Raw genomic sequence first — 16288 nt, forward strand, 5'->3', positions numbered from 1 at the left:
CAGCTAATAACCTTTACACAAGTTCTGGCAGGTTCTAAACTCATGAAGAGCAGCTGATGCATCACACTTGTTAAGGTAAAATAACTTTACAAGTAATGCATGATAAAGTAAAATGAGACACATGTTGACAACTATCAACAGGAATGCATTTCTGAAGTCTTCCCTTTACTTTATAGTTCTCATTATGCCCACAAGACAGGTGTTTAACTTCATTTTATGCAAATTTTTGACTTCATGGGCTAATAAGATGTACCCACCTTAATAAGATGTAGGACCTCCTTTTGCTATGATGATTGCAGCAATCCTATGGGGCATACTTTCCAAAAGTGAAAATAGCAATCAATGAGAATTTTGGACCATTCTTCCTGTAGGCATACAATGAGGTCCTGGACTGTTGTGGGGCAGACGTCCCTTGACCTCACCCAATGCCTCATTCAATAGGGTTCAGATCAAGGCTTTATGGAGGCCAGTCAAGTGTTGTGATGTTCATGTCCAAACCACGCAGTTGCAGCAGCAGCCTTATGACACAGTGCATTGCCTTGCTGAGAAAGACAATAGTCAGTTCTAAAAAAATACCACAAAGTAGGAAGCAGTGCATTGTTCAGATACCTTGAAGAGTTCAATGTTCATGGCTCTATAGAGGTCTGAAGCGAAACCAGAAAAAACAGGACCATACCATCATGTTACCACCTCCGAATTTCATACTTGGAGTTAAGCAATTTTGTGAGATGTTCACTTGGCATCCACCACACCCCCACCTGTGCTTCAGCTCAATAGAAGAGGTAGTGTGATTGGTTTCTCCATAATGCAGCTTTCCAAGTTTCCATGTCCCACTGAACACACTCTTTGCACCACTGAAGATGATGCATTTTAGTTCAGATAATGTAAGGCTTGCATATTGTGGTCCTACCATGGAAACCATGTTATGAGTCTTAGTTCTGTATGGGCTCACATATTGCAGTCCTAACATGGAAACCCATTCATGAGCCTTAGTTCTGTATGGGCTTGCATATTGCAGTAGTAACATGGAAACCCATGTTATGAGCCAAAGTTCTGTATGGGCTTGCATATTGCAGTAGTAACATGGAAACCCATGTTATGAGCCAAAGTTCTGTATGGGCTTGCATATTGCAGTAGTAACATGGAAACCCATGTTATGAGCCAAAGTTCTGTATGGGCTTGCATACTGCAGTAGTAACATGGAAACCCATGTTATGAGCCAAAGTTCTGTATGGGCTTGCATATTGCAGTAGTAACATGGAAACCTATGTTATGAGCCAAAGTTCTGTATGGGCTTGCATACTGCAGTCCTAACATGGAAACCCATATTATGAGCCTTAGTTCTGCATGTGTGCAGATTCGTGTTCCAGTTGATGCCCACACGTGTTGACTGATGAATGATAGATTTTATATATTATCCTTTGTAGCATTCTAGGGTAACGTTCAGTGAGTGTGGTGGGTTGTCCACTACGCGAGTACAGGAAGTCAACTGCACTTGCAGTTGACTTCCTGTACTCCCATCTCAGTATGGTATCACTAATTATTGTCCTTGAAATGCCCAATTTGTCAACAATTGCAATATGGCATCCTATCACAGCACCTCTTTCAAACTCCATCAGTTCCCTTCTCACAGCTGCTTCACACAGACACAGTTGCTGATTTGGGAGCATTATGCTCCTCCAACTTATATCAGCTACAAACACATATCTCATTACATAGCACGAGGTACCTTGCCCATGGGGATGTCCATCAACTTCTTTTCAAGTAGTGTATATCACATGATACTGTGTTTACATACAATGATGTATACATATATTTTTTGTGTGTGTGTGTGTTCGGAAGTAAAAGTACTCACCCACTTTTATTCTTGTCAGCACTCAGAATATAAGCAGTTTTTGTTAATTACATGCATATATTTAGTGATTAATTGTACATTACTACTTACATACACATCTAGCATCATATTCTCCTTTAGGGATATGACAACATGCTCGTTTCTCCTCAAGAAGTTATGGCATACACATCCAGTGTATCATAAGATTCTTGAGATAGCCTTATTATACCATCAACATTTAATATTATTAGCTATAGCTACTGTATGCTGGTATTAATATCCCTAGAAGACATCAGTTTTCTACAGTTATTAATATGAATATGCATAAAATTTTTGCTTACACTGCCATCAGTTTTCTACAGTTATTAATATGAATAAAATTTTTGCTTACACTACCATAAAAATCATCTTGCAACTTAATGGACAACATACATGATGGCACTACTCTCACGGTGCATCATTACCGAATGAAAGTATATAGTTTGCCTTTTAATGTATTAGGCATGATGGATAATGTTCTCACAGCATGGTATTACTCTAAAAGTATAACATTAGTGAATGAAATAATGATGTTACTTTTTTTAAAAGGTAATTCATACATGAGGGATTGTTCAAACTAACATACATTACAGCTGGATGGGAGAAAAGTTGAACAGAAAGAAGAAACTGTTAGCATTGAAACTGAAGACCTACAGATTCTATACTCTATAGATATGCACAAGAGAGGAGTGTCCTCCAAAAGACAACAGAAAGAATGAATGAAAAGGAAAAAAAATTCTGAATAGTTGCTGCACATGCTTTAATGGATTTAGAGGAGAGTGTGGAGAATTACCAATGGCAATTCAGATGAACAGTGATCGGTGAAATATTTGTAGAAAATGCAAGCAGCAAAACAATGTGTGCTAAAAAGGGTACAGTGAACTGGTGAGAGGTGGATTATTAACCAACCTAGTTACTCTTTCCATACCAAGTTAAGTATTTTTTGTGAGGCCTTATGAATGCCAACCCAAATGTGAGAACAATATTCAGTGGTTGGATAAATTGACAGTTGTATACAGAGTAACAGCTGATTATAGAAATAAAGTTATGTCTTGCACTTTGAGCAAAAAAGAAAATCTAATTTTTTGAATAGTAAGACTACAAAGAAAAGGTTTTTTTTAGATGAAGTGCAATGTAATGTCATCATCTAGAAAACTCTAAATTAAATTTACAGTTAAGTGGGTGCTGATATACAGAAACAAGAGAGGAAGTAAAAGAACATTCTGGTTAAACTCTAGCATTAGTTGCAAAGCTTGAGGATACAGATCAATTTATCATCACATACATTATTATTATTATTTGACACCTCCAGTGAGTCCAAAGACTCATCAAGGGAGAGTGTGCTCTGCAATGGGTGAGAAAGCTGCCAGGCCAGTTGCAGAAGTCAAAAGATAGCCCATAAGATGAGAGTTTACTTAATACATCTTTGTGCCAAACCTGATCAAATGCCTTAGAAATATTAATAGTAACTACCTGAGAATCCCTAAACTTTTTCATGGTATTAGGTTTGCTTACACTCAGAAACAATACTAGTAATCATTTTTTTGTTGCAAGGTTTATAGGTAGCTTAGAAGTCAAGTATTAATCAATTTTCTCCATTACTTTAGAAGGAAATAAAGAGTGCATGGATGATCATCTGATGGCAAAGAACTGCTGTTTCTCTTTTATTAATGGTTGAATACAAGCTAATTTTTAGGCTACAGGATAGGTAACCATGGAAAAAAAAGAAAAGAAAAAAAGAACAGGAGTCAATTCTGGATCACAAACCTTCAGAACAACAAGAGAAATGATGACAAGAGGATGTGGAAACTTTTTTTTTTTTTTGGTATCCAATTTGGATCAAATTCTTTGATCTTTCTGGAAAGAAAAATGAAGGAAGCAAGAATTTGGAATATTAGGAAGACATTAATCAAGATTTTCAGCACAAGAATTGTAGAAAAGTACCATCGACAGAACCATCATCAAAACCAGTTTGGGTAGCAGCCCTTCTCATAATGCACAGCATTATACACACCTGAAAGCATGTGGACTTTGCATTATGGGATACTAAGGCAATTAATGTAAGCCATTAGCCTCTATATGTGAGTAGCCTAGCCATGAAGTATATCTTCAAGTGCAAACTTTGTTTGCTTACACTTGGATAAAGAATTAAACAAGAATATAATGCCTTGATATCTTGAATTTAATTTATAACCAAAAAAAACTTTCAAGCACTAGCTCTAATCCATATACAAGTAGTGAAAAGGTGTAAATGGTGAAATATATGACTTCTACATTACTTCAAATTTGATATCTCTTCTGCATATGGCTCCCACTGATGCAACCTCAATAAAGGTCTCAACCACTTCGGGAAGTGGCCCTGTCTCTATAATGCATAGTATTATACACACCCAAAAGAATGTACGCTTTGCATTATGGGATACCAAGGCAATTAATGTGAAGGCATTAGCCACTATATACAAGTAGTCTGGTCATGATGTATCTTCATGCACAAACTTTGCTTACACTTAGATAAACGATTAAACAATAATATAATTTCTTAGCATCTTTAATTTAATAGAATCATCAAAAGATGTATAAGCAGGATTAGACAGGGAAAAAAAAAATGAAATAGCCAATAACTTTGGAAAGAGACTGGAAAGTGTGACTATCATATGATGCAAGCTTCCTGTTTTTAGTCCTTTAAAAATCAGTTTTGAATGTGTTCATAATTTACTTATAGCTATTTCAAGCTTTAGAATAAACAGAAAAGGAAGTGGAGTTTTTGATGAAAGCTCTATGATAAGCTTTGTATATGGCTTTTAAAGTGTAGTGGAGAATGAATATTTTCCATAACAAGAAGAATTGTTTCAGTGATGCCTTCAGTGTAAATGTTTGGATCACATGACTGAAAACAATCTGTAGGAGGAGTAATGCACAGAAGTCATGAAAATCATCCACCTCATTCCCATGAAGTAATTTACTTGTAGTCTTTTACACATAAAAGACTCAAATCCAGTCTATTAGAAAGACTGAATTTGAGGTTTTTGTATGTAAAACATTTCTGGAAAATGAGAAACCATGATGAGCTATATCAATGTTATGCCTCTGAAACATTACTGGCTCAGTCATTGACACTGATTCGCTTGTTATCAATTTTAGTCAAGTAATTTTGCCATCCAAAAATCTCAACAGAGAACAGAAACATATAGCAATAACCCAAATGATTGTTTTTGATCATTCTAACCACTTTTTTTTTTAATTATATAGGCAAGTTATTATATTTCCTCGATTTGTGAACTAGTAGCACTAACTTGATATAGTGTTCACAAATTTTTCTCTCAAGTAATAAATTAATGTATAACCAGATGTCCAGATAGTACCATCACATTCATTTTTTGAGAGAAAGATGCTCTCAGAGAGTATTTTTCTCTGTCCTTTGAGAAAAACTGATTATTTTGACTGCTGACTTTATTTGAATAATTGCTTAAAAATAAAAAAATATATATATACACACCAGAATTTTCTAGGTATTTTGTCTTCTTCACATAATAAACAATAAATGCTCCAGGAGCAATAACTATAGAATAGCCAAGTAAGTTTTGTGCAAAACGGAAAAGCCACCAATCACTCCAGTCATCAGTTATTATTGCATTATCAGTCCCAATGGATTTTGCAAGTATTACTGAAAGCTGCATAAATAAAGGAAATATCCAGAACATCCTACAAATAAATAAATTGAATCATTAACTTCCTATTTTGATTTTTTTAATTCTAATATTTTGAAAAATCTGCACAAGATATTTTTAAAGAAAAATGTTTTGCCTTAAATTTTTTTTTATATAACAATGATAGGACATAAGCAATTTTTAGAAAATACACACTGCTCAACAAGTTAAGATGATAACAATGTCATCATATAATCAAAAATGAAAATATTGTTTTGTATATTATATATGATCTTAGCTCTGGCCTATCATGGGCCAAAGCTAAGTTGTCAGTATGCAAGAATAACTGGATGCTCAGATGAGAAATTAAAAAGTGGAACTTAGTCCTGGATAAAACATGGGTATCCTTGTACTCAAATAGCGTACAAGTATACACTTATTTTATTTAAGGCTAAGTCCCACTCCCCCCCCCCCACTCTAAGAAAGGGACTGCAGGATAAAGCTATCAATTCTACATAAATGTTAATAAAATAACATCACAAAGCTTTTAGTTAAAAGTTACGCTAAAATAAAAAAAAATTTAAGTAGATAATATAATGATATAACATTTTAAGTCAGCATTATTTAGATATTACATTTTTCTGTAAATACCACATCTGTCAAGTCTATTTTTAAAAAAGTAAAGTAATGATTTATTAATTACATCGTAAAAGTTTAGCATTGGTCTATCTGATAAATACTGATTATCCACTGAAATAATTTTAGTTTTGATAGTGCACCTACTTAAAATGTCCCCCTCCCCCCCCATTGATACCAGAATGACATGTTGAAAGTTTTTTTTCCCACTTGGTTAGACTATAATAAATTTAGTTTAATCCTTTATCCAAGTGTAAGCAAACAAAGTTTTCAAATGAAGTATCTTCAGGACTGAGGTAACTCATGGTAAAGGTGGACTAAGGTCTCATCACTTGTCTCAGTATCTCCCATAATGCAAAGCACATCTCCTTGTGGACATGTATAATGCTAGGCCCTTCCCTTAATGCATAGCATTATACATGTCTGCAAGGAGATGTGCTTTGCATTATAGGAGATATTAAGACAAGATGAGATCTTAGTCCACCTTTACCATGAGTCACCTCAGTCTTGAAGATACTTCAGGTGCAAACTTTGTTTGCTTACACTTGGATAAAGGATTAAACTAAATTTATTACAGAATGACATGCTGACCTAAAACAGCATTAATCACAATGTAAATAAGAAAACATTTTGTGATTTTATTAAAATAAATTTGATTAATGGAATGCAGCTTCTCACATACATATGCAATACCTTATTTCTTCTATTTGGACTAAAATATTACAACAAAGTGTGTGTTGTGGGAGAGGGGGGGGGGTCATTATAATTTTATTTTGTCACAGAGTCAGATAAGATTTCACAACTGAGACAGTCGATGCTAAATTAACCTACTTCTTTTTTTTTTTTTTTATTAAATTAACTTAGCTATTTATTAACTTAATTTTGGTAATGATAAGGTGCTTAATTCTATTTTCATAATCTGCTATCTGTCAGAAGATTGAAAGTATGACATTAGCCAAAGAGAAAACATCACTCCTCATCCCAATAATGAACCTATAGAATAAGTAACATATTTTAGCTAGTTATGTACAATTCTTAATGAGGACAGCAAATTAACTAAAAACTAGAAGCAAGACTGGAAAACAGAAAGGAACCTATATATGAAACAAGAGAGAAATAAGATGAAACACAATTAATACGTTCATGCCAAGGTATCAGAAAAATTCCCACCGTCTCCTTCACCTTTCTGGCATGTCGAGAGAATACACCTCACCCCCACCACACATCATGATGGGTTCTTCAACTGTAACCAAATCTGCTTAGAGTGGAGAAAAGACCATGTTTGTTTAGGATACATTAGAAAACAATAATTAAGAAGAATACTATATTTGGTTTGGCATATTTGAATTGCTAAAAGGTGTAAATATGTAAATCAATGAGCCATTTGAGAAAAGCAGATATAAGGGAGAGAAAGAATAGGTGAGAATAGAAATGCTTTCGTTACTGACAAATGAATTATTAATAATTTACATTTGTAATATTATATGTGTCCTATAAGTTGCTGGGATAGAGATATATATAAAACCTTGTGGTCCTATAAACTCTAGACATGGATGTTTGCATTTATTATGGGGGAGGTGGGAGACTTATGAGAAGAGTGAAAGATTTGTTTGCAAAATATAAATAACTAACCAATAAAAAAACAGTGGCTGGTAGCTCAGTAAATAACTATAGGGGGGAGCTAATCCAATGGATTAATATGTTCAGCATGACTCGTCTAGGCAGGAATACATGTGGATTGATGGAGCATTAAAATTATCTGGTACAATTTGTTGTGCTTGTTATGTGTATTTATTTCTACATTTTATTTATAGTTCACTTTGTTTTCTAAGAATTTTATTTTATCCAATCATGATCAGTATACACTTTTTATGTAGTAATATATACATAAGTAATTTCTAATCATTAATGGAATTATCCACCCTTTCATGAATCCTATGTTCACTACATTTTTTTTTTCTTTTTTTTATCAGCAGCTGTTCTGTCTTATCAATAATAGGTATCTCGCATATGACGACCTTTTGCTGGAGATCAACAGATACATTCTTATAATACACAGAAGGATTCATTTTTATTTAGGAACAGATGAATTTTTACTTACATCAGTTTTCTTTTGAAGACTGGAATGAAAATGTTCCTATAGTGTGTGTGTAGAGGGTGGAACTAAAACACTATACTGCAGATGCAAGAAAACTAAGTAGTCTTATTGTATCACTAATACAGTACAGAGAAATTTACAGTCCATGTACTATATTTAGCACAATTAGTATAATTAGTGACAACTGGAAGGACCCTTCATAATGAAAAACATGCCCCCTTCCACTAAACTCTGTAATAAACATGCAAGAAAAAAGTTTTATTGTAGTGCCAAACAGTATCTTACTAAATACATTTGTCCTAACATACTGTTTCAAGTATGTTAGGACAAATGTATGTTAATATGTTGTAGAAAATATGTAGTAACCCCTGTTTATAATGCAGTCAATATATATATATATATATATATATATATATAACCTTGAGATCAATTCAAATTGTATTTCAGATTTTTGATATCATTAACAGTTCACACATGCTAATTTTACAAATAAAATTCTACTGAAAAAGTTGCAACTAATGCACCATATAAACTATGTGAAAATGCACCAGCCTGAGGTGAAGGCGACATCTATATGCTGAAGAGCGTTCCAATGGGCAGTGTTGGAATGTACAAATACTGACCAGCATCAACATGTCAGTCATTATAATAAACTGTAATTCATAAGATTTTCAATTAGAAAACAAAACAGTTGATCAAAGACTCGTTATCAATTCCCAACATGTACTCTGAAGACACAAGATACTATGACAGCTACATTATTACAAGTATCAACAATTTTCTTCAAATTTCAAATTAATCTTTTTTGGAAATTTAAACAATTTTGAAATCCTGATAATTTTGGTAATTTTTTGATCTTATATTCCTGCCATTCTGGAATGAAATATCTGCTTTGCTAACCATTCATCTTATATCAAATAACTCTCATATCAGATGCCTCTGATTAATCAACTGTTTTATTTGTAATCCAATTCTCCAATCCATCATAAGTTAAAATTGGTTTGACTAATGTCATGTATGTATGTATGCTGCTACTTTAGTGGTATGGCTAATTTCCCTTTTCACTCTCTTTTTTCCTATATAAAATTTACCATCTTCACTAAAAATTAGCCTAAATAACTGAATTGTTTTATTTGTTATATATGTTCATCTTTGAGAATGCAACTGGTGCTTTTTCTTGTTACTGCCAAATTTCATAGTTTGTGTTTTTTTTTTTTATAGCTGTCTTTATACCAAATTTGTTACAACAGTTATTCAATTTAGTTCAAGTTATTTAGGAGTAGCACATCATCTGCATAAAGAGCTAATTTTAACATCTCTGATTTCAATATCAGGTAAAATCCCACTTTTTTCATAACATGATCCATACAGATGAAAAACAGTGGAAATGTGCATCCTTGTCTTACACCTGATTTCACAAAAAACCATCTTCCTGTAACTTTTAACAGGAACTCATTCCATTTACACATCATATAAATGTAGCACTTTGAACATGATTCTCTATTATTTGTCTTAAAGTAAAAATCTAACTCTGACAATCACTAATTTTATTCTTCTTCAAGTTTCTCTTTCACAATTTTTATTTGCCTCTTCAAGTATGCCTTGCATATATATCTTAGAAATGCTAAGGCAAGAAATTCCTCTAATTCTCACATTGTTTTATTTCCATTTTATATAGATCTGTATTGATAGTTTTTACTCTATCTGAAATTTGACCTTCTGACCAGTCCTATTGTCAATGGCTTCAGTCAGTGAAGATGATAACCATGCAGATATCTCTAGGAGAGTTTGTAGAAAAGGAACTTAGGCTACTGATGAAGACTAAACTGTACAGAAAGCTATACTGTATACAAAGTAATAATGGGGAATATCAGCATCTTGCTCTTCCAAGTGTAATGGGAATTAGTGTTTAGAAGAATGCAAGTGAACACATAGCCTTTCAATTCCACTCAACTATCATTTAGCCTTAAGATATAGCAAATAACCATTATTTTACACACACACACACACACACACACACACACACACACACACACACACACACACACACACACACACACACACACAGATGAAATAAAAATTGCAGTATACTCTCTTGCTTATCAATTACTGACTATGTTGCTCTGTTATAAAAGGCCAGATTGCTGAAACAAGAGCACCCATTAAGACATCCATACTAACTAACCTTCATAAATAACATTACCCGCAATTTCCAAATTCTGTAAAGTAGCTTTTACTAATTTCTGCAAAATTTTCACAACTACAGAAAAAATACCACAGACAGTGACATTATGTGAACAGAATAAATATAAATGTGTTGACTGTAGATCAATAGCACTGTCAATGCTATTGACCTACAGTCAACAACTTTACAGAATTCCAAATTCTGTAAAGTAGCTTTTACTAATTTCTGCAAAATCTTCACAACTACAGAAAAAATACCACAGACAGTGACATTATGTGAACAGAATAAATATAAATGTGTTGACTGTAGGTCAATAGCACTGTCAGTGCCACTTAGCATATTACCTTACAATGGGTGGTGAAATGCAATCTGGACCTAATGGCCATATAGAGCACTTAATATTCTAAATACATGCTTTTCGGTCGCTTCTAATCTTTCAATCATCCCTATCCTTCTAGGAATAAAATTTGTATTCCTAGAAGGATGGGTAATTCATCCTGGTTTCCTAAGATAAAATACTTTAATCAAAAATTATCATTAAACAAACTATGAAATGTTATAAAACTAACATACATTGTACTAAAGTAAGCAAATGATTAGCCTGGAAACCCTGCTCTAGAGACCAAATACAGAACTTTTTCAAGCTACCTCGAATAAGCAGAATGTGTCTAACATAGGCAATGAAATTTATATTTATCTACCATCCATTTATGTGCACATAAATGTTTGCAAACACATCTGCAAGCATTAATTATCTTGTATTGGAATTTGACCCTACAAATTCTAGCTTTGAATTAGATAGTATACCTGGCATTAGTTGGATAAATCAGGTAGGCATCTGATGAAAGCAGCACTGCTAAGCAGAAACTGCAAAAACATGAAAATGTTTCAGGTTGTATACAAGGAGAAAAGTACAAACAAGAAGGATAACCAGTACGGTAAGTAAGAAAAAATGAAAAGAAATTAGCTGAGCAGGCCAAAGGAAATCTCAAAGCATTCTTTTGTTATGTGACAAATACAAGGAATAATAATAATAATAATTATTATTTGACATCTCCAGGGAGTCCAAGACTCATCGAGGGAGAGCACTTACTCTACAACTCTCCATCTCCACCATTCAACCTCATCCACCAACCACATTATCTACACAAATGCCATTTACTGTCCACCACCACCACTAGTATTTTCACAGACAATCACAAACATCCATGCTCACGGTGGGATTCAAACATGCAACCGTTTGGCTGGAGAGCGGATATGCCACTCGGCCAACCAGGCCGACCTTGCAAGGGTTTATCATTCAGGTGAAGGTAATGTAGAAAAAGATGTGATGGGAACTGATGTGGGAATAGAGGTAGATGAACTGGAAGTGTTTGGGATCTAGGCAGAGCTTTAAAAATGCACTCTTCTGCTTGTCCACAAGGAGTGAGAATTTTTAGTTGACTACAAAAAATCAGAGGTGGTTAAGTTTAATCACCAGTTTTCTTAATGTAATGCCAATTCTGTTTTATGTCAAATAGTTTATTGTATGTTTACCTTATCGCATCTATCAGAAATGCTGGTCATTATTACAAATGCATGTTTTGTCAATTATCACTGATTTTGTCATAATGGAATATGACCAATGAGAGGATAAATATATATACCATTTTACCTTTAGAGAACATTCAGTCAAGGTAACCAATTAATGGCAACTGCAATCTAAAATAGATATGCAGCAGACAGCAGTAATTAGCTTATTTCTTACCCAGTGATGGAATATGCAAAATTTGACTTAATAGAGGATATTAAAACTTGAAAAAGTAATATTCTTTATCTCTAACATAACATTCAAAATATTTCTTTATCTCTAACATAACATTCCCATTGTTTTTGAATGAGCTGCTGATGTGTCATTACGACATCCTTGGCCCTGTCCATCCAGCAATATTTCAGAACCAATCAGAATTCAGGAGCATGCTAATGAAGTTATGTGTAAAGATTTTGTGAGTTTTATTTTATTTTTTATTTTTTTTATTGAGAGTTTTTATGATACTGAATGTTTTCAATGTTTGTTTATAATAGCACAGCAGAATTTTTTTTCCATAATTCAAGAAATATCATAAGTGTTAGGAACAAAAATGGTGAAAAATAGTATCATTAATTAAAATAGTAATAATAACAATAAATGGTCATATATCACTTATAAAATGTGAGAATTTTTTCTTCAGACTAATCAACACTAATATACAAGTAGTCAACATATTTGCTTCACCAGTGGTACTTATACAGAGTACTTATATAATTAGCCACAGCATTAACAAAAGCTTAAAAAATGATCAGATCATTTTTTAGATATTAAACATTGTGATATATTAGGCAATCATGTCAGAATACACCCAAGTTGAAATCTGACTAGTGGGTATTTGCCAGACTGGTCAGCTAGCGCAAAATGTTTCAAAGGTGGATGTCAATTTAATGTGTCAAAGTGTAAGGTTATGCATTTTGGAGTGAAAAGATTAGCAGCAGTATATCACATTGGTGAACCGTACTCCAGGAGATTGATGAGGCCAGGGATTTAGGAGTGTTGGTGGATAGGGAGTTGAAGTTTAGGGGGCACATTGCAAAAGTGGCCAAATCAGCTTATCAAATCACTTGGTTGCTGAAAAATACTTTAACAAGCAGAGACAAACAAGTTATTTCCTCTATATCGAGCCTTGATAAGACCCCATCTAGACTACTGTGCCCAGATATGGGCACCAGGGTTTCTTCTTGATGGGGAAGAGGTGGAGAGGATCCAGAGACGAGTGACCAAGATGATAGCAGGTCTGTGGAATGAACCTTATGAGAACAGGTTGAAGATTTGTGGGTTGCAAAAATTGGTTGATAGGTGGAAAAGGGGTGATATGATTGAGACACTCAAATTACTGAAGGGTTTCTATAGGATTAATCCAGAAGATATTTTTGAGAATAAGACTAGTGATGGGAGAACTAGGGGGGGCCATACATGGAAGCTGGGCAAGAATGTGGTTAGCAAGGGTGTTAGAACTAGGATTTTTACTTGGAAAGTGGTGAATGAGTGGAATAAGCTACCAGAGTCTGTTGTGGGTGCTATGACCATGAATGAGTTCAAGGCGAGGTATGATAGATACTGTGTGAATGTCGAATAGTTGTTCTTGACATGATGTTAGGCCTCCTTCAATGAGTCTGTGACTCCTTGGAGTTGCCCAAGATAATAATCTGCATATTATGAGAATGTGCAGGGAATTAATAGTATCCATATACAAGGTGGCTCTCTTTTAATAACCCCTAAGACAGAAGTAGCAAATTATAGTTGTCAGTATTTCAAGAATGGGTGGATATAAATATAGGGGAAAGTATAACTTTGTGAAGGGTAGGGCATGTCTTAGTAATTTACTCATTTCTTATAAACAGTGACAGTGGAGCTGATTAGTGAAGAACACAAGCATAGATAAGGAAGTTATTCTTTCTTTATGAGTCTTTGATACAGCCACATTTGAATTACTGTACACCGGTTTCGTCACCTGGGAATGAGGAAGTAGTGGAGAGGATCCAGAAGTGTAGACCAATATGCTGAGTGGTCTATGGAATGCTTCCTCCGAGAATAAATTGAGAGTTCCTGAGCTGCAGAAATTGGTTGCCTGAAGCAAAAGATAACAGAAAGGTAGAATTTATTAAATGGGTTTTACAGGATTCATGCAGAAGAAATTTTTCAGTATATGACTAGGGGTAGAAAGGTATGGTCAGCAGGAGGAGGAATACATTTTTGCTTGGAGAGTGGCTGATGAGTGGAACAAGTTGCCAGATTCTGTATGATTGTTTTGTGAGTGAATGAACTTCCATCGATGTGTCTCTGGACTCCATGATGATGCCAACAGTAACAATAATATGATGTTTCCTCTGTCCAATTTATGCTTTCATTGCCTATGTTCTCCAACTTATAAACAGCATTCTGCTAAACCTATCCTACCTACCTCAAATCATATACTTTCAAAGTCATCACTGCAATTTCCTCCCACCCTAGAGGACACAACTCATTAATTATAAGCTCCATCATCCTACTTTACCTTCCTATCTTGCCAAGATGTTCTATACCTTCTACTGCAACTTCTGTTTCTATCTCCATATACAAGTAGTCAAAAGGTGTCACACCTTATTACTAAAATACTCTGTATTAGAAATAGATGTTGAAAGTTTTTCCACTTGATTATACTATAAATTAAAGATGCCAATAAGTTACATTCTTGGTTTCATTCTTTATCCAAGTATAAGCAAGCAAAGTTTGCATGTGAGGTTCTTAGCATCTTTAATTAATAGTATAATCAAGTGGAAAAACTTTCAACATCTATCTAATCCAGAATATTTTAGTAATAAGGTGTGACACCTTTTTGACTACTTGTATATAGAAATATGACTTCTGCATTAGTTCAACCTTGGTATCACTTTTGGGCTGGCTCCAACTGATGAGACCTCAATAAAGGTTTATGAATCAGGGATTATATCCAATTTAATCCCTGATTTGCTTATAAGTGTAAGCAAACACTTCATCCAAGTGTTTGCTTACACTTGGATGAAGAATATAACCAAGAATATAACTTCTTGGCATCTTTAATTTAATGTCATTTAGTTATTGGTAGTATACTACACTGATGGAAGTGGACTTATATTGGATTAGTTGTATAAACCCAAATGATTAAATATAGTCAGTGATGAGTATGTGAGTTACAACAGTATTATTGTTACAGGCAAACTTCTCAATTTTAATTACAGGCAGCCCTAGGTTTAAGACAGTTCAATTTACGGCGATTCACAATAACGGCGGATGCCTGCACGTGCTTTCTTACTGTAGTGTGAAACGACGCTAGCAGGCACTCTAGTGTTTGAATGTTTACCGAGCTACTACGACGTATATGTATCAAACCTAGTTCTACTGTTAAATCTACCTAATTGTTCTATTCAATTTTTTTTTACATACATACGTATTTAAATTGATAAAGTACGTAATTACATACCATCTCTGATAAAAGAAGTGCAGAAAAGTTAGCAGAACTTGGTGTTAAGAAGGTGCAGAAATCAATCACACTTGAAAAGAAGATGGAGGTGATTCAAAGGATGGAAGGTGGGCAGACACGTGCTAATGTCTGTAGAAGTATGAACTTACCTCCATTGACTGTTACTACAATTATGAAAATGCAGAGAGAATAAAACAATCTGGGCAACAATCTACAGCAATACTAAATGCAAAACATGTAAGTTATAGCAGGGGTAAACTTCATGAAAAAATGGAAAAAATCATTATAGGTGGATGACTTGAATCAGAAAAACATTCCTCTGACGCAAGCTGTTATAAGCGAGAAAGCAAAACCAATTTTTGAAGATCTTAAAAAGACAGATGGAGGTGAAGAAACATTTTTAGGAAGCAAAAGTCGGTTCATGAGATTTAAGTCTCGAAGTAAGTGCCATAGTGTTTTAATATTATTGATTCTTTCTATCTTATTTGCTGCGGCATTGTAATATTATGAGTTTTCTTTATTTAACCTCTCTATTTGTTGTATAATATTGCCTTCTTTATCTTTGGCTTCTATATCTTTATTCATTGAACTTTAACCTTATCTATTTCTTTTCATGTACTCAGTTAATCTTATTTCTCTTTCTCTACTTTCAGTATTCTTCCTTATGCCGGAGAGCTCTAGAAATTTATTTAATTATTACTAGCTGCACCACTAAAGTTCTCCAAATGGCATAAGAAATTATTTATACTTCCAGTAAAGTTCCTCCTCTATAATTATATACAGTCATGGCTAACTCGTAACTCAAAATTTGTACCAAATTCCAATCTACCCTGCTCA

General features: G+C 34.1%; 1 protein-coding gene across 1 annotated transcript in view; it reads right to left on the minus strand.

Annotated features, from left to right (window-relative positions):
- Window positions 1-16288, minus strand: part of sll (adenosine 3'-phospho 5'-phosphosulfate transporter 1) — a 38427-nt gene that overhangs the window by 3281 nt on the left and 18858 nt on the right. The window contains exon 3 of the mRNA XM_090398650.1: window positions 5370-5575. Within this exon, the coding sequence (XP_090254776.1) occupies window positions 5370-5575 (206 nt within the window). The remainder of the gene's footprint in view (window positions 1-5369; window positions 5576-16288) is intronic.

Source organism: Typopeltis vanoorti, chromosome 10, assembly GCF_054136105.1.
Source record: "Typopeltis vanoorti isolate ZY-2024b chromosome 10, IOZ_Tvanoo_1.0, whole genome shotgun sequence".
Taxonomy (NCBI): Eukaryota; Metazoa; Arthropoda; class Arachnida; order Uropygi; family Thelyphonidae; genus Typopeltis; species Typopeltis vanoorti.